Consider the following 19,606-nt stretch of genomic DNA (forward strand, 5'->3'; position numbering starts at 1 on the left):
GGCACTATCGTTATTCACTGTCACATAAACCGAGCGTCCGCCTGCTGGGCTTTACCGCCGAATCAGCCGGAATATGAGCTCATGTCATATCTGGGAGGGGGCCAATCGATAGCAGAGCTCCGCAGGGCCGCCGCCAAGCCGAGCGGCGAGGCGCTGTGATAAGCACGTCCACATTGTCTCTGTATCGTCAGCTGACTCTGACTGAGTGTCTGGACGCCTTCCAAAGCAGCTCTTGTTCGTGTCAGGAAATCCACGGTAAGCAGTCGCTACGCCTGTTAAAAGCATGACTGATCCTCCCGTATTAGAGGCTTGTCTTTATGCAAAGTTGCATCCAAGAAGCTGTGCACGGGCTTCCACAGCATCCTCACAGCAACCTGCTGACGGCAGGGAGGCCACGAGCATGCGAGACAGCTGCTCGTCACAGGTAGTTCACAGGGATGTGTTTACAGAAAGAAGAAGAAGCCTGAGCCCGTCTGCTTGCCAGCACTCTGCGTAGGCCAACAAAATGCCAAATCAGCGACAGAGCGATTAGCCAGTAGACCGCTGTGTGTGTTTGCAGCGGGAACGGACAGGCTATCCTCGGGGAGATTATAAAGCAGCCAAAGGGGATTCTATTGACTGGACCAGATACAACAAATCACCCTATCACTACAGAGAAGGGGGTGAGAACAGAGCTGCAGTCCCGTGCCAACGTGGGCCTTTCATAATGATGAAAGAGGCGACAAATACAAAGGGCTAATTTGATTGTGTTGCGTTTAAATAATGCATTTATCTTCCTGCGAGTAAAGTGCCTTTGAGTTATAATTCTTACTCCCTCAACGCAGCAACTGTACTGTTGGGGATGGCAGCACTGCGCAAGGGAAATATAATCATGTCTTGTTTCAAAGGGTATCATATAAATAGGCATGGGAAATATTAATGGAGCAGAAGCCTCTCTAAAAGAGTCCACAGTCTTTACCGCGGATCAGCCAGTGAGGCTGCCGCTTCTTAAGTGTATTACAAACCGGATAATAAATGGATCATATCGATCTAATGGCAACCTCGGGATCTGTGTCTGCCTCTCTGAGATAATGGCATAGGCTTTACTTCGCATCCAGAGAGACACTCAGTTATTTTGGAACAAGACCAGAGGTGCCATGTGGAGCAAACACGCTGCAGCACAATGGATATGTTGTCAGTACAGTTCAGCGGGCTGAGTGGACCTCCATGATGGATCACCACGGCAGCTGCTCTTATCCACTTTATACAAAGTATAGATAGTTTGAGTCGGCTGGCTTCTCAGAGCACACACTGTTCTGCTCCAGGAGGCGAGGGAGCAGAGCTCAGCACTCCACATACGAACCTGAGCGGGCGATGCTGCTTTGAGTTGAAACAATGTTCCAGGAGACAATTGAATGGTAACGTGTGTGTGTAATGATGTGCACAAAGCAGGTTTGGTAAAGAAACAAGACAACATATTTAATAATTATCACAACACAGCTGAAAGGAGGTTCTATGAATGTGGAGATGTCTGTGTTTACAAGTATAGAAGAAAAATGCTGCCAAAAAAGCCACCAAAAATAGCACGATGCTACCGTACTGTAGCTGACCAATCAGACACTTCCCCTCACAGAATGACTTTACCTTTTCTCCAACAGAGCCAGGGTTTCCAATGCCACCGGAAGGTCCCTGAGGGCCGTCCGCTCCTGGGGGTCCTGAGGGGCCTCTGGGACCAGGTGGACCGGGTGGACCCTACACACAAAGAGAGGTGTAATGAGTACAGACACTTCCCATGCAGACTGTATGTCATGTGTCTCTGCTTTTACACTCACCATCTGACCAACGTCTCCAGTTTCACCTTTCTCTCCGGGGGGACCGGGCAAGCCCTGCGGAGTGTGGGGAGAGGGTTTACTGATACTGCCTCACTCAATGTTAACACTGAGCATACATGATGTGTTGCACTGCAGTCCACACCTGCAGACCAACTGGACCTGGAGGTCCGGGGAATCCTCTGGATCCTTCATCTCCCTTCTGGCCAAACAGACCCTGCTGACCTCTGGGACCGGGCTCTCCATCCGAACCCTGCACACCGAGGCGGATGAAACCAGTCAGCAGGTATAAGGGTTGCAGATGCAGCAGTTGAGGCGCTTACTGATCGGAACAACAACTGCAAACTATTGTTGAACAGGGAAGGTCGTGATGGTGTATTTTGAAGTCCTTCACAGGTCTCTCCCTGGAGCCCTCTGCTTTGACTCACTGCATGCGATATGGGCTTATCTTCTCTCGCATGAATGCTTCAAAGATAAGTGCTCTTGCCGAAAGTGTTCATCTTAATTCAGAGATTAAGAGTGTTTCCAGTTCTCTTATATTAAAACAGTAACTAAAGTTGTTTTACATATACTGTCAATAATGCCACTTATTTACAATTCCATTACTGTTCCTGTTTTGTTGTGTTTTTGCCGAGCGATTATATTGAAGTACTTACAGCTGGACCGGGTGCTCCAACAGGTCCTTGAGGGCCGGTGGGACCGGGTGGGCCCTGCCGAGGCAAAGGAACACATTAAGACATGAATTCCAAGTAAAAATGGATCAGACGTAACATCTCAGGAAGTACATTGAATAATAAACAATGTATTTACAAGTTCTGGAACAACTTACATGCTCTCCTTTGTCCCCCTTGCCTCCTTTCTGGCCGGACTCTCCGAGCTCTCCCTGTGAAGTGAAGCGAAGACGGATACACTTTACCCCAGGTCATACACACGTGACAAGAAGATTACTAAAGTGACAATTATGTTGAATTATCATCAAAAAAACAGTAACAGATACATAAATAATAACCTACACGCATTATACAACACCTGTTCATCTTTTATTTAGAAATCTGTCTGTGGGTATTTTAAATACATCTCTCACAATATAGCTCACATCCTAAGGGGTGCTTATCACGATGGCGCCACTTGACGCCAGAACAGAATTAGTCCCATCTAAACCTGGAGTGAAGAGCTTTACAGCACTCTTCCAAAGCCTCCACTTGCTGTGGGTGTTTGGAGAAGTAATATCTGCCAAAGTCAAAGGCATTCACTTTTGGTTTGTGAGTCAGTGTCGGTCTTAAAACAAAGGCCTTGGAGTTGTCCGTTCCGGGTAGTCAGGACTGATAATGAGAAAGTGTGTAAACATGTATCTGCACGGCAACCCCCTCGATCTGTGCCCGTCCGCTCCGTGAGGACTGGTGCAAGGCCAGGTAAGAACCGAGGCGTTCTTCAAAGGACAAGAGACTATCCTCTGAGTCTCTCCGTGGCTCATTTCCCAGCAAACGGGGGGGATAAGGAGTCGTCCTCACTTCTGAACACTAAAGGGTCGCTTTCACAAAGGCAGCCATTGCTACAAACTGCCTCCCCTCCCATCTGTCTTTGTTTTGCTTGTAGAGAAGTACAAAGCTGCAACAAGGCAGCATCGCCTTTTTAAAGATCCGCTGATCGATGCAAACGCTGTCAGACAAATTCCCATTAGAGCGTTTAAGGTCACAGGGAAGGAGACAAGAAGATACCTGGCTCACTTTCTTTGTGAGGTGGTTAGGGCACACACACACACACACACACACACACACACACACACACACACACACACACACACACACACACACACACACACACACACACACACACACACACACACACACACACACACACACACACACACACACACACACACACACACACACACACACACACACACACACACACACACACACACACACCTTTCTGGATGTCATCATCTTTCTCTTGAAGCTGATGGCAAAACAAGTAACCCACCTTGTCTCCGTCCTCTCCGGGGGGTCCAGGAGGTCCTCCAGGGCCGGGCAGACCCACAGGTCCCTGAATACCGTCTCTTCCAGCTGGGCCTTGAGGTCCTTTCTCTCCCTAAATATAGAAGAGTGTTAAGACATGCTTCATCTGTCAAATGTAACTACTTTCGTTTTCGTAATGTCGAGAACTAATTGGACTAAACTATATGTTCGTCATTTCAGGACCTTGTTATGCATCTGATATGATGAGAACTGCTTTTCAACTCATGTTCTTGAACTAAAGTTCCTAATTGAATGCCAAATACTCTGTACTGTAGTTAATGTATACACGCATGTATGTAAACAAACAAACATACAGGTAAACACTATCCTGTATATAAAGATCTTAGTATAGTATTTAACGTGGCCTGTATTTTACAGAAATCTCTTATATGTGAGGTTCTTACGGGTCCTCCTTTCTCTCCGGAAGGCCCCGGGGGTCCCTGGGGTCCGGAACGTCCAGGCAGACCTGTAGGTCCGGCTGGGCCAGCAGGGCCGCGCTCACCAGGAGAACCCTACCAGAACATATGAAATACATCAGAAAGCATCTTAGAGAACCAGGAGCCTCAGACACGAAGAGGTGAGGACTCCAGTCTGTAAGAGCTGCATGAGGGATGAGAGCGGCAAACGGAGGATGCAGATGCAGTCAATGGTACTCACAGCGGGTCCAGGTGGGCCATGGGGTCCTTCGCTTCCTTTCAGGCCGTGAGCCCCCTGCGGAACAGAATCAAGTGAAGGCTTCAGAAAACAAACACATCTGCTGGGGAAGCACACATGCTGCCTCGCACCCTATCTTCAGACGGGCTCAGCGTGAGGTGGAAAACCTCCTGTCGTCCCCAAAGTGGAGAAGGGCTGTTTGCTACGACTGCTGCGAACATCTCTTATATGTCACAGGAACAGGTGGGACGCATCATGTCTTCATCCTACAAGTAAAAGACGGCTCTGGAGATGGATTTCTTTCTAACACGTTGGCTGTAGGAAGATTGTGTGAATTGCATAACAACCAGGACCTTGTTGAGTTAGAATAGATATAACAAGTGAAAGAAGTACACAGCCTGGAGCACACTGTTCCTCCTCTGCAGCCCACTCAGGGAGGTGATAGCATGTCTGATTCTTCCAGTTAACCACAGTCTCACGGCGACTTCATAGCCCAGAACTATTATGCAATAACCGAGCTGCGAGAGGTATTGGAAACGTGGGACGCTTTTGTGCTGAGCCGAGGAGAATACTCACCACCGGGCCGGGCAGACCTCTCTCTCCGGGGAAACCTCTGAGTCCAGGGGGGCCGTCCTTACCGAGTGGGCCAGCGGGACCGGAGTCACCCTGGGGAGGAGAGTACGATGCATGTAATACTGTAGTATGCAGTGTTTGAGTATTATATCAGTTTATTCATTACAACTCAAGACATAATGCATCTATGCACAATGAGAATCCCTGATAAGCTATTTTAAACTTGAGAATAGAGGTCCAGATGCTAAACAGGTGGTATTTAAATGTTAATTAAAATGTATGTGAACTAACACGCTGTCCTAATAAAGAAAATGCATATATTATACAGTCACATTTACAACCTACAAAACATCTACAGTAAGACTAACACGAGTTACCCTATCCCCCACTAACACATACTAAATACACCCAAACAATGTATTCATTATGTGCCTGTCCGTCACAATGACATTACAATTAGTGGAGACAAAGCAAACAGGTTGGTTTCAGGATGTACCTTGGCTCCTTCCTTTCCTGCAGATCCAGGTAGACCCTGCTCACCAGGTGGGCCTGGGGGTCCAGGATGACCGCGATCTCCCATTGGTCCAGTCTCACCTGTTGGTCCCTATAATAAAAAAGAAGTTGTAATCAGAGACACTACAGCTTGTAATTCTAGTTAAAGAGGAGGTGTGAAGCAGAGAGACTACAGCGAGAGGAACACTGTGAAAGAAATCAGCAATTCAGTTTAAAAAAGATGTTACAATTTCTCCATTTATTACAAAACACGGCGTGGGAGGCCTACTTGTCATTAAGGCCACATGCAGCTCCGTTAGTATCAGTGTTCTGAGCTGGCATGAGCAGAGAGGCTGGGAGGGAAAGTCTGTTAAAGCTACTGAATAATGGATGAAGAGCCCGGTGCTGATATGAAAGAGGATAAACAACAATAAGTTCTGTGCAATGAGGACACAGTGTTGTTCTTTTGGTCTGACAAACGGCTTAAACCTCTCTGTTTAAACACGTGCATAAACCCAGAATCTTAGGCTTGCAAAGGAAGGCTACTTATCTAAGTCTAAAGGGTATTCATTGTGAGGTTTAGCAACAATGCATGTGTTAGGGAAATGCTAACCGTGCCACTAAACACATCCGAGTGGAAAAAGCTGCAAGAAAAGTTTGTAAAATGAGGTTTTCATATCGTTTTGTGGCTGCTTTCGCATTCCGAGTTCACCGTGTCTTAACGTTTTCTTAAAGGTCATTTTGTGGGTGAAGTATTTATTTCATTATGTTTTATAACGAGTCTCTGAACAGGTGTTTTAACATAAAAACAGATACATATGTGCCACCTTACATGTAAGGAAGCAACACGATGGTTAGTGACTGCGACTCACCTGAGGGCCAACCACACCTGGGGGGCCAGGGGGGCCAGTCTTGCCTTGGAATCCCTGTTTATTAGAGAAGAGAAACAGAGTTACATCCCATATGTCTGACTCTGGTTGAATACCGATGAAGAGCTGAGTAATAGATTACTTACAGTCTCTCCTCTCTGTCCAGGATGTCCGGGCAGTCCGTCTTTCCCTGCGGGTCCCTGAGAAATACAAAGAAATATATGAATGTAAATCTAAGAGAGACAAACGGACAAGGTACGATGGGTTTGTGTGCGTGGTGGTGTGCGGTGTATGCGTGTGGACTTACAGGAGGGCCCTTTGGTCCTGGGAAGCCGGTTGGTCCCTGAGGCCCTGGCAGACCCTGAAACAGACGGCAAAGGACTCCGGGTCAATAATCAGTTGACTCTTCATGTTATGAGACTAAAGTTACCCTGGATTACAATGGGAAATAGGAAATGGGAAACGACATTCACAGCACGTCTTTATTGATCTAAATATTCAGCTTTAGTCCATATCTGTTGGCGTTCAGACCTTCAAAAACAACATTTATTCTGAGGTGGAAAAACGGTTTAATTCCCTGCAGCCACACACAAAGGGAGGCACCTGTAGGCGTACTAATAGACATTCACAACGTCATGTTTTCAAGCTCAAAACAGGCTGCAAAACTATAATAACACTGACATTCAGTCCAGCCCTTTCCCACCGACAGCCCGGGCTGTGTATTCGGATATGTGCTACATTTACAATAGTAAACTAGACAAACACACTCCGTGTTTAAATGTCTTATTGTCTTAATATCGTCACTTGAAACAATGGAATATTATGAAATGTTGTAAAGGAAGTGCAGTGTGATGAACTTACCCTCTCGCCGAGAGGTCCTGGTGGGCCGTCATTTCCTGAGGTACCCTGAAGAGACAACACAAAGAGTTAGTGGTGAACTTGTACGACAGGGTTTGCAAGAAAGAGTCAGAGAAATAGTTGACGCACCTTTGGTCCATTCTTTCCTGTTGGTCCCCTTGCTCCTCTCTCTCCTCGAGGCCCCTTGGGAACAAAACAAAGGGGATTAAAATCATAAAAAGGCTCCTACGACTTATTTGTGACATGAAATTGGTTGTTCACATTTAATGGTCCATTATTATACCCTTTTTCAACAATATATTAAAGGTATATAGATATATACAAAACATGTATTTGGCTGAAATACCAAACAGATCATTGGAGCTTCCCATAATCCCCTCTGTTTCAGCCCTGTTTCAAAAGTGCTTATTCGGTGTCTGCAGCTTTAAATGCTAATGAGCTGCTGCTGGCCACGCCCCTCTGAGAAGTGATTGGTTAAAAGAAACACACTGGTGCTCTCGGGGGAGATTCAGGTGATAAGGTTACCTTGGTTGGTTATAGGCTAACGGTAGCCGAAGCCAAAATACAGTTGTGACATCACAAAGTGGCCAAATCTGATCAGCTCGATTTCAGATAGGATTTAGATATAAACGGATCAGGACAAAAGAGAGAGAATCTTTTTTTCCTGAAGCTTTCCGTGTCTCTAAACACACTGGCTACACATATTTATTTATAAAAGACGTGAAAAAGTGGATTTTGCGTAAGAGGTGACCTTTAAATCTGGGTGGATTTCCCTTACGCCTGCCCAGGTTGAACTTCCCTTTTCTCTCAGGTGCCAAGCCTGCCATCTGTACACAAGCAGGAGTCTGCTGAGTAAGACTTACCGTTGGTCCCCTCTGTCCGCGTGGGCCGGACTTCCCTGCCAATCCCTGTGGACACGCAGAACACACAACACGATCAAAGCAGTCCCATCATCAGGAGGCTCAAGAAGAATACATCCACCCCAGCAGACGGTAACGTTTGCAAACAGATTTCAACAGATTTGTGCAATTTCAGAAGCTCAGATATCATCAGTAAGCTTAAAAATGACCGTAGAAATTAATTTCAACTTCAGAAAAGTACATTTTATTCAACACTAATGCACAATGTAATCAACGCCGACAGCAGCTGCATAAAACAATTGTATCTTTAAAGTTTCTATAAAGTGCTGTGAATATGTTATGGAACTATTATCCCGTTCTGTCCGGGAGCGCGGTCTCATAAACTTCACACATGTTTGGTGAAGATGAAAAGCTTTATGTGGCACGCTCCGCTCGTCGGGGCGAACCATTACTCTTGCCGGCGAGCTAATGGCCCGTCCCGTAGACAAAGAAAATGAAACATTGCTCAGGCGCCGCAAAGCAATAAACAATGCTTTCTGTGGTTGCAAATGAGTTGTCCAAGTGGTGAAGAAGAAGGAATGCAATTGTCTCTCTGCCCTTGGTAAAACACATCGTTATATTAGAGCATTGTAACTGACTCTGCTCTGATAGGTCTGGAGCCGGACAGGAGCCCGTCTCCAGCCCTACGCCAGTATTGATCCGACCCTCGTACGAATGAGAAGAATAATAAAAAGATATTTGACGTACCCGAGCTCCTTTCTCTCCGTTGGCTCCTGGGAATCCTTGGAAACCTTGAGATCCCTGAGTGAGAGAAAGCAAGTAATGCATCATTATATACTTATATATTAAATCCCTTGTTTATTCCCTGATATATCCTGGATACGTGAACCGCAACAAGAGAGCGCTGAGACCAACAGGCATATTCACATCCCTGTGTGTTCGATCAGAGAGCTTCACGCCCGTCAGACTGAAGGGCGAGCCGTCGACCGTTCAGCGGAGCAGACACACACGCACACGTATGCATCTTTCATTCCCTTTCCGAGTGTCGTGACACTTTGGCCAATTACATTGTGTCCCTTCTCATTATTGTTTTGAAGTTACAGTTAAGTCATAACGGTGAACTGATGACAGTATACATGTGTGTAATCACCTTTGGTCCTTGTCTTCCTGGGTATCCGGGGAGTCCGGGAACTCCGAGTTTACCCTGGGAATGAGAAAGACAAACATGTGATTTTAGATCACTTGAAAAACATGAATTAACATATTTGCTAAGTCGTGGGATTCGTCAGAAAGCGCCGTCTCTTTGTCTGTTCTTTTATGAAGTGGTACAGGGTGCATTATGTCTAATAGTTCATTCTTGTGATGAATATGAAAGACTAAATGTACTATTATATATCTTAATTAAATACTGCTATAATTATAATATTAAATAATGTGTTATATTTGAATTGTCTGTTTTTTTGTACATTTATATTTCTGAGGATATTTCTATTTTTCAATATTTATAACACGTTTTTTTTATAATAGTTCTCCGTATTTACAACTTATTTGTACTTACTGTGATTGTTTATGCAACAGTTTATACCAAAACTATTTTCCTATATGTGTAAAACTACTCTGATTCTGAACCTAGATATATATACACCTGTATATGACGTTTGATATTCTTGAAATGTCTTTCATCGTTGCTGGTGTATCAGTGATGTAACCTGAAACCATCATTAGCAGTATTTCTATTCACTGTTGTTCTGAGAAGCCAGCATACTAAATACAAAGCAAACAGACGGCAATATATTACAAATACACAGCTTTACTGTAAGTACAATAGTAGTGTTATCCGATCAGCCACTTCGGATAAGAACACCTGCTAACACAGCAGCCTGTATTAGAGCCTGCTCAGTGTTTCAATGTTGCCTGCTGTGCACACTCCAATCAAATATGCAAATGCCTCTGCTGTGAAACTCGTGTTCGATGCAGTGTTAGCCACCATAATGAAAGTTCTATTCCCATTAGGAACAAGCACTCTCGGCTTTAAGGACAATAAACACATGATTGTAGTAACTGTTGAACCTTAAAACTTCGGCTAATGACTTTCTGAATCAGATTGTGTAGGAGTGTGTTGGCCGAGGCTCGTTGGTGCTCCACTGTTCAAGCTCAATAACTATTCCTTGTGTAGCCTTTCTGAGAGATCCTTCTAGATCAAACATGACTGGTGATACACATGACGACGTGTTTTTGATCAGGCAGTGAAACATTAAAGCATCGAGACACGTTCTGAGGGATATCAGAGTCCTGGTTTTGGAAGTCAAACTGAAGACCTTACCTTCTCACCAGATGGGCCGAGAGGACCAGAATCTCCTAAGAGACCTGAGCGACCCTTGGGACCCTCGGGACCGTCCTCTCCTCTGGGTCCTCCTGGGCCGAGCTCTCCCTGGAAAATACAGCAAGTGCAAAGAAAGAATATTACATTTAAATTCAATCAGTTTCACCATAATCAGAATAGTGTATTGTTCTTGGGGAAATTGGTTGCTCAATTCAGGAATAAAAAAAATTAAAAAAAAACATATACATAAATAAATAGATAGATAAATAAATACAAAAAAAAGATTAATTAAATGTATTAAATAAAAAAATATATAATATATATTTAAAAAATAAATGTTAAAGTACAATTATGACATTTAAAATATTTAATAATGGCATTTTTTTTTTTTTTTAAATATTTAAATAATTGCCCTTAATAGAACCTTTTCTCTATCCTGCCTTTTGCTTGTGCACTGTCAATCAATCATGCTCAGTAACCTTTCTTCCAAAAATGAATACATATGGAGACATACTTGAGAAACCTTGTTATGTTATTAACAGTATTGTCATGTCATCACATTTGTATTATAAGGGCAACTTTTCATTTGAAAACAAACAAGTCTATCCCAGAGAGTGTAGTCGAGGATTGCTCCTTGCTGCCTGCCTCTAAAAGCATTTAGCCCCCCTATTATCCTCACTCTATAAACCTGGTCCCATTATAGCAGGACACCCGCTAAATAACAAACTGGCTCTGACAACCAGTCGCTGCTGCGGAGCCCCAGTGGTGTGTGAAAGGTATCCAGTTAGAGCCTGGTGGGAAGTTGCACACACACTACTGCACTCAAGTACACATGAAACGACATCAAGCAAACTGTACTTGACTCACACGTGTAAGCTCATCAAAGAGAACACTTTGAATTGAACACACACACACTTACACATGCACATACTGTAGGCATGCTTTCAAATATGCCATTTAGATTCTGGTCCATGTGTATCTCCTCCAGAATAGAGTTCCTTCTCAAATCCCTGCTTTCATCTGGATCGGCTACATCTCCAGATGAAAGCAGGCTGGAGCCCCGAGTCCCTTCTGCCGGTTTGAAGATTTAGAGTGCCATTGATTTCTCCTTCCTCTCTGTGCTCTCTAAAGCCTGGTCAGGGATTGTGGGGGTTGATGTTTGAAGTTTGGTCGGAGCCATTCATGTTTCTCACTGTAAGAGACTGCTTCCCGACTACTTGACGTTGTAAATCCCTAATGCAGTTTGGAGGAGGAAACCGTTCCTATGTCCACCTTTCAAACGTGTGCTTTTCTCTAAAAGCTGCCGAGGTGAAGACTTATGTGAAAGAGGTGATAGAAGTGGAATTGGAAACTGCTCACGTAAACACACTGGCTAACAGCTGGCAATGGGAGCAACACCTTATGTTTGCTCATTACCCACAATTCCACAGGAGTCACAGAGGCTTAGGCCGTAAGGGGCTACAAATCCCATGGGGTGTTTTCACTCAGGTAAAGGTGACTCCAAACAAAGCTAAAGCCAGGAAACAACGAAGAGTGCTGAAGTTACGTTAGTGTCATCCATCTGATGTAGCAATACTCCATTTTGTACCTGAAGTCAATGTTAAAGGGCCTATTTGCTCATGTTCAGCTTGATATGTGTATGTTATGCCTCTAATGCAGGGGTGTCAAACTCAAGGCCCGGGGGCCAAATCCGGCCCGCGACTTCACTTCATGCGGCCCCACAAGAGCTGGCAAAGAATATAATAATATATTGTTTATTATACGGTTACATGGCGATTTACGGAAGCAGGTTGCCCACAAACTACATGTCCCACAATGCATCACAGACTTGCAATTATTTGCCCTAGACTTCTGCTTTCAGTCGTAGTTAATTATGAAGTTATTACCCTATCCTATAATAATCCAATGCAGAGGCAATAATGTAAAAATAATACATTATTTTAAATATTTATATATGTATATTTATATAGTCTTAAAGTTACAACCGGCCCTTTGAGTGCAGCCATAATGCTCATGTGGCCCGCAATGACATTGAGTTTGACCCCCCTGCTCTAATGTGTCTGCTTTGATTAGTTAGCTTGCCAGCTCTGTTGTGGTTGGTCAACCGCTTAGAGATGTCCCGCCCCTTGGCCTATCATGTACAATGTGTTGCAGCGCTAGCCAATAGAAGCAAGATGTACATAACAATGACACTATATTATGGAAGTAATCAAAGGAGCCCAAGGAGAGAACACTCACTGGGATGTTAGCCATGCAGCCTATTAATACCGCCATGTGTTTTATGCTACCATTATCATATTACTTGTTTCTTAATTTGCACGGTCCACAAACTAGTAGATCGATCTACTTGTTTATATAGCAATCAACAGACAGCAAATATGTCATCAACGCGTCTGTTTGTAGTTTGCTTCAGTGCTAATGCCGAGTGTGCTGTGTGGTGTGCAGCTAGAGGGCAACAGAAAGCAATCTGATTGGCTTTGCAGTAGCGGCAACAACCCAAATACCACTCGGTGACACTAGAGCTGCCACTTTAATTCATTTGAATGATGCTTCCGACGCTCGAGAAGTGATTGACAGATACTGCTGAGTACATCACAAACAAGGAAGCCTTACCCTGTCGCCCTTGATTCCCAAATCTCCCTTGAAGCCGGGGAACCCATCTTCTCCCTGGGTAAGAGAATGAAAGAGACGAATGGGTTAGGACGTGGGATGTGAAATAATGGGATAATACAGGTGTGTCAACCATGTGTGTGAATATGCAGACACACACTCAAAGACAAGCACACCGACACAGAGTCTTGGCAAGATCCCCTGTTGCCATAGAAACCGTTGATAGCCTTTCTTTTCTCCTGTGCCAGCAACAGTTGCCCAGGATTTCATTGAGATTACCATTAGTATGAAACACTCCATGCAGGACTCACTACACATGTATTATTCAAACGTTTCTCTGACATCACCGGTCTCTTTCTTTCACACCGACACTTTCCAAGACGTAGAGCCAACACGTCTGAGCTCTCTTACCTTTCCACCCTTGTGTCCTTTCAGACCGCGGACACCGTCGGCTCCCTGTGGAGCAAGAACAGACAGATGTTACAGGTGGGAAAGGCGCATGTTAGACACAATGCAAGGGTTCAAGTGATGCAGGCCGCCATTGGGAATGAAAATGCGTTCTTAAGTTCTTGCCTGGTTACAGTAATGTTAAGGAAATACAATGTGGACTAGCATTTAGTCCCACCGTGAGCGAGGGAGATATTCACCTATGTGATGGTAACGGTTATTTTGTCTGAATCACAGCTGCTAAGTCATTGAAGTCCGACGCAAAGGATATTTTTCAAACAAGGGTGCTAGGAAGGGGGATATTATGTAACTGATGCATTGAGATGTGTTTTATGCATTACAAGTACTCACTACTTGTCTTGACCCTTCATCTTATCTTCCCAGACACTTCAGACATCAGCCATGTAACTGTGGGACTTTCAGCTAAAAGTCAAGCCCCTCTCTCAGCGGAGGAATAAATGACTGGATCAGTCCAAGCCAAGATTTTATTTGATGGCATTTCTTTTGTCTTGGTTTTATCAGGCAGCTACTGATGAAGGCACGAGGGCCTTGAGCCGCCACCAGCCCTGTGACTAACCCGAGCAGCACCTTGTGCAAGCAAAGGGATGCACGATCTGAAAAGATGACTTTCAAGTCTTATCTTTTGCATTATCACGACCTGGTTGACTAAAGCAGAGGCCGTTCTATTCTAGACATTGCCTGGAAGTTAAGCAGTGAACTAGGGCTTTTCATTTTTTAGCAGCTTTCTACAAAATCACACTAAATTGTTGGAAAACCTTGGACGTTATAACGTTCTGTGTTTCTCAGAAAGGTTTCTATAAGATAATGGGCAACATTAGAGCCATAACAGCTGTTGATTGCCGGGCAGAATGACCTGATGATATTACAAATGATTTTATTAGTGGTTGAAATCCATCTCACCTTCACACCTCGGGGCCCGGGATAACCAAGGGGTCCTTGAGGGCCAGCGGGGCCCTGCGGAGAGAGAAGGTTAGGAAGAGCTTGGGGCAAACATGCGCATGCAGTACACACATTAAGTTGGCATGCTGAATGTTTTATGTAGATGATTCTACAATAGGATAATAGAAGGGGAATAAAGTAAAAAACATTAACAAAATAACCAATGCAAGCTACTAAAGAAAATCACTTACCAAGTGTCCTTTCTCTCCGTTCGGCCCTTCCTTTCCAGGGTGACCCTGTGAATTATTTACAAAGCACATTATTGCATCTCATAATGACCACCATAAATACTGCAACACATTAGTTATCACTATAAAAGAAGGGTAACGTTGTAAAGCTTTGCAGGGTGTATGACACTGAAAAAAGACTTTGTTGGGAAGTGTTATTGGCACGACCGGTTATCACTGGGCACTAAAAGCCAACAATTGCCGTTTTGGGATTTCAAATAATATGAAGCACCTACGGTACACTCGTGTGTGGATGTCCGGTAAAAAGAAGAAGAGGAAAAATGGAAGGAAATTGATTTGATTCACACGAGACAGAAAGGCTCTGCAAAGCCTCAGAAGGGTTTTAGTGACGCTATAGAGGGCGGGGGAAGGGAATAGATACAAGAGAGGACATAAAGAAGGGGCACGGAGGGGGCATTGAGTGAGAGAATACTGCGGTTGATTCAAGATGCAACAAATGGAGGAACACAAAAAGCTGAGTGTGTAAATGGCCGAGCTATTTCCACTCCCAAAAGACTCCAAAGGGCCAGGGGGCATTGCGAAGGGTCTGCAGTCCAACCTCTCCTCTTACTCTCCTCCACCAAATCCCTATCTATTTGTCTTCAGTTATTCACATCTCACAGCCTCTCTTTTTGTGCCGCCGAATGCCTTTGAGACACACCTGCCATTAGTGCAGGTGTGTCTGTGCTGCCTGAGCAAAGGTGGGACGAGAGTGAGTGTGGGCGGGGTGTATCACACACGTCTCAGAAAAAGCCTTATCTCAGCGTGTTTTGAGAGCTTTTTAAACATGTACTGCTTTGAAAGCGTTGATTCTTACAGTTATGGAAAATGTAAATGTTAAAAAAAGGCTGAGATGTTTGGACTCACCGGTGGGCCGTCAGCTCCTGGCATTCCTGGCAAGCCTGGTTTTCCGAATGGTCCCTAATAAGAAGACAGGAGAAACCTTTAGGGCAGAAAGACACCACAGAGTAACACGACACCAAGACATCAAAGGCTAGAGGCAGTACACACGTCTGAGAAGAACCAGGCTGGGTTCCACGGTCAAGCAGCTCTGTGAGGCTGTATTAGAGTGTTGTCGTGAGCTAAATGCTAATGCTAACACGGCATGCTAACAAAATGATTACTTCATAAACAACCCTTTATTCAATTCTAGTTGTCTCATCAAATACTACCGCCTTCCAGTATTTCATTTATAATCAGAACAGACCTACATTATACATACATATTTTAGACTGCACTGTAACTTTTATCCATGTATTTTTCCTTAATGTTTATTTTATTAGCTTTTCTTTTTTAATGCTTAATGTCTTTCATTTTTTTTTGTAAAGCACTTTGAATTGCCTTGCGTTGAAAAGTGCTATATAAATAAACTTGCCTTGCCTTGCCTTACATTATTCATTTACAAAGTCCAACAGCTCAATAAGAAACGGAATGCCCTCCACATAAACAGGCAAATATGATTTAGCTGAAATTGGATTAAAAATATATCAGGATTAAAAATCTGTGTGCGCTGTCACATTGGCACTAGTTGGTCCTACATTGGGGATGGGGGGGGGGGGGGCATTTGCATAATAGTGTGATAAGCATTTTGGAACTGAATAACTTGGCATTCAGTACACCAATCCATGCCATGTTGTAGATTTGGATGCTGTGTTTATTGACATTTTATCCAGCTGGCAGTCAATATTTCCGCTGCAGAAATGGCATGTTGCACAAAATGTGATTGTTCTATAGTGATTACGTTATACGGTATCTTACCTTGTCTCCTGGGGGTCCGATGGCTCCTTGGGGCCCTGCAAGACCCTGTGGAGAGGACACAAAGTGCTCAGAACATGTGATGTGATGAATAAGAGAAGACTCAAACGGACAACCTGCTCGTCACTAACCATGGTTCCTGGGTTTCCTTGCTGTCCAGAAGGTCCCGGTTCTCCTTGAGGTCCCTGAAGAAAACAACGGCCATTTTAGAAATCTCATTACAAACACAAACATTGATTCCCATAGTGTTTCTCCCATGTGACGGTAAGAGTGGTTTGTTGCTCCATACGGTTCATTGAAAGGGAAATGCTGCTTTGGGCTGATACCAATCAGAAGCTGTCCAGCAGCGCATCGGAGCGTTATTACCCTTATACCTAAACAACAGCTCACACCTGCATCCCGGATGACAGACACTGCTGAACACAAGACACATCCCCTCTCAGAGAAATGGCAATCAATTATGTTCGGTCTGGGAAAGCTGAGGATGCTCCATCTGCAGCTAGTTGGAACATTCCCAGGACAGGCGAGCGGCTCCGCCTGGTTTCTCTCATTAAGTCTGCCGCTAAAATACATTGACCCGGGATGATACGAGCGGTCGGGGTGGACTGCTCAAATGGATCCACACACACCCGGCCTGTTCTTCATCATCTGCTGAGTATCCTCTGATTGCACTGGTGTAGGCGGGGGTGTGTGAGTTAGTGAGAACCAAAGAGAAAAACGACTATCGTTTCCGAACGTGTTCGTATAGAGGCATGTTGTAATTCGCCTTATTTGTATGTGTATGTCAGTACGTAAATGTATTTGGAATAAAGAGAGAGAGGGGAATAAAGAGATGGGGATTTAAGGATCAAAAAAAGGGAAATATGTAAGATGGTAAACGTTTAGATTTTGTGACAGGGATGAAAGGACGATATAAGATTTACAAAGAGTATCACAGCTGATCGGATACCAACATCTTTCCATTCGAGACTTAAAATCAAAATGTCAAGTCGCAAAGAAGTGAGAGCGTTATTTCAATTTAAAAAAAGAAGGATAGAACTAAAAAGATGTGTGGAATGATGCATTGAGAATATTTGATATTTGGGGTATGTGTGATATCATGAATTACAAATAGTTTCATGTCATGCCTAATCGCGTGTGTGTCGTGTTTGTGGTTTTACCTGGGAAATAGAGAATGCTTGACATTGAATATTTGCAATCGATTTAATTTCACTTACGATGTTTCCTTTGGGTCCAGGTTGTCCATCCATTCCAGTAACACCCTGCAGCCGAGCAGAGGAACACGCCATTCAGTCAAATATACAGTATGGGAAGCCAGAACATTTGTTTTGTACGGAAAGGTTTGTATTCCGGTGCACTTTGAGCTGATAAAAGCTACTGTTAGTCAGAAGAAACCCAATGCAAGCTCCAAATATAAAGACACACAGTAGATTTGCTTTTGCACTCTATGAATTTGAGAGTAAACTTTTAAATGTTAGACTTCTACATCCTGCGCAGGCATATCACTTCCAATCAGCTACTTGATTGATGTGCACTGTCCATGCTAGATTAAATCTGTTGAGACGATATAAACATTAGCTTTGCTCCGCTGTACACATTTGTCTGATTGCCGGAGTTAAACTCAATAACAGATTCTGTTCGCTGTCTGAAATGTATTGAGTTTTGTATTTCCCTGTTTGTCTTCGGTTCGATAAGATGGTCAAATAATATATATTCTGCTTTCTCAACACTATCGTAATAGCACGAATGTGAAAAGGGTACGGGGACTCACAGGGGGTCCAGAGGGTCCCTGAGGTCCTTTTGGTCCGAGCAAACCGCGGGGCCCCTAGGAGAAAAACAAGGAAGGAAATGAGATTGAGAATATCACACCTGTGAAGGAACTCATGAATTATTAAGCACGCTGAGCTAAATCAAGTTTCAAAATCATACTTCGGGAAACAACCTGACTTCGCAAATGTCCTCGAGGACATTCTACCTCGTCAGATTGTGAGGGATGCTGAAAGCCCTTTACTTTACTACACATGTATTCCCCACAGCTCTGCTATCAAACATTGGATTTATGTTCTTTGCCTCCCAGCTACAGTTACCCAAGCACACCCTGGTGGACGAAGTAGGTAATAGCAGCAGATATCAGGGGGCTCCATGGGGAATATCCTGAGAGTATGGGAGGCTAACAAGCTGGATGTGAGCTGCCTGCTTGTCACACCTCCAAAGCCTCATCTCCACACACTTTCCATCCGTATAGAGCGAAAGAAAATCTCCATCGATATCAATGTGAACAACGGTTGCAGTCCGCGGATGACAGATGACATCATTACGTCGTTTGATTGTTCGCTAACATAATGACATGATGAGAGCAGGCCCTCTCAGCTCTATCACGCTGTCTCTCAGTAATATGCGCCATCACTCACTGACTCGCCAGGAAGTCCCCGGGGCCCGATCTCTCCATCATCTCCCTGGGAAAGAGAGAGGAGCGGGTCAGAATGTGGAACAGACACGGAATGATAATGGGGACGTTACAAGGAGAAAAGGCGGGAAAGAAGGGGACGATGTTGCATCAGCTGGGGATAAGAGAGATATATATATAGGGAAGTCAAAGATTTAGTGGTAAAAGATGTGGGAAAGTATCATTGTGTTCTGTCTTACCCTTTCTCCATCCTCTCCAGGACCACCATGAGGTCCAGAGGGTCCAGATTCACCCTACAACAACACACACTTAGATGTAACAGTGGCACATGTCCAAACAAATACACACACACACACACACACGTGCACTTCTTCCAAAAAAACACACTTTAATAGCACCACAAAAGAACTTACTCTGTGTCCTTTTTCACCAGGAAGTCCGGAAAGACCATCAAAGCCTCGGTCTCCCTGAAGAGCAAAGACAAGTCAGGTGCCATACGTCGTGTACAGGCTTCAAAAACACACTTTGAAACTGGCATCAGGAGATAGTGAAGCGTTGGCGACACAGTACCTTGGTTCCAGACTGGCCCGGCATGCCCCTGGCACCGTCGGCTCCAGAACGACCCTGTGAAAAGAACACCGGTTACATAACTGCTCTGTCGAACGAGTATGAGGACTAGAATATGCCTTTTGAATCGGCACGACAACATATGCGTTAGATATTCATATGCTGCATGCTTTTCTAC

The 19,606-nt window shown here is 44.3% G+C and overlaps 1 protein-coding gene across 2 annotated transcripts in view; it reads right to left on the reverse strand.

The window, feature by feature from the left end:
* Positions 1–19,606, reverse strand: part of col5a1 (procollagen, type V, alpha 1) — a 76,787-nt gene that overhangs the window by 12,184 nt on the left and 44,997 nt on the right. For both annotated transcript variants that reach the window (XM_071205048.1, XM_034096369.2), the window contains exons 17-48: positions 19,432–19,485; positions 19,275–19,328; positions 19,101–19,154; positions 18,866–18,910; positions 18,226–18,279; positions 17,672–17,716; positions 16,586–16,639; positions 16,458–16,502; positions 15,567–15,620; positions 14,664–14,708; positions 14,434–14,487; positions 13,477–13,521; positions 13,069–13,122; positions 10,456–10,563; positions 9,283–9,336; positions 8,880–8,933; positions 8,136–8,180; positions 7,402–7,455; positions 7,276–7,320; positions 6,722–6,775; positions 6,561–6,614; positions 6,418–6,471; positions 5,550–5,657; positions 5,057–5,146; positions 4,484–4,537; positions 4,231–4,338; positions 3,792–3,899; positions 2,638–2,691; positions 2,465–2,518; positions 1,954–2,061; positions 1,812–1,865; positions 1,624–1,731 (exon numbers count right to left, since the gene is read on the reverse strand). In XM_071205048.1, coding sequence (XP_071061149.1) covers positions 1,624–1,731; positions 1,812–1,865; positions 1,954–2,061; positions 2,465–2,518; positions 2,638–2,691; positions 3,792–3,899; positions 4,231–4,338; positions 4,484–4,537; positions 5,057–5,146; positions 5,550–5,657; positions 6,418–6,471; positions 6,561–6,614; positions 6,722–6,775; positions 7,276–7,320; positions 7,402–7,455; positions 8,136–8,180; positions 8,880–8,933; positions 9,283–9,336; positions 10,456–10,563; positions 13,069–13,122; positions 13,477–13,521; positions 14,434–14,487; positions 14,664–14,708; positions 15,567–15,620; positions 16,458–16,502; positions 16,586–16,639; positions 17,672–17,716; positions 18,226–18,279; positions 18,866–18,910; positions 19,101–19,154; positions 19,275–19,328; positions 19,432–19,485 — 2,025 coding nt within the window. The remainder of the gene's footprint in view (positions 1–1,623; positions 1,732–1,811; positions 1,866–1,953; positions 2,062–2,464; positions 2,519–2,637; positions 2,692–3,791; positions 3,900–4,230; positions 4,339–4,483; positions 4,538–5,056; positions 5,147–5,549; positions 5,658–6,417; positions 6,472–6,560; positions 6,615–6,721; positions 6,776–7,275; positions 7,321–7,401; positions 7,456–8,135; positions 8,181–8,879; positions 8,934–9,282; positions 9,337–10,455; positions 10,564–13,068; positions 13,123–13,476; positions 13,522–14,433; positions 14,488–14,663; positions 14,709–15,566; positions 15,621–16,457; positions 16,503–16,585; positions 16,640–17,671; positions 17,717–18,225; positions 18,280–18,865; positions 18,911–19,100; positions 19,155–19,274; positions 19,329–19,431; positions 19,486–19,606) is intronic.

The sequence above is a fragment of the Pseudochaenichthys georgianus genome, chromosome 12 (genome assembly GCF_902827115.2).
Source record: "Pseudochaenichthys georgianus chromosome 12, fPseGeo1.2, whole genome shotgun sequence".
In the NCBI taxonomy this organism is placed as follows: domain Eukaryota; kingdom Metazoa; phylum Chordata; class Actinopteri; order Perciformes; family Channichthyidae; genus Pseudochaenichthys; species Pseudochaenichthys georgianus.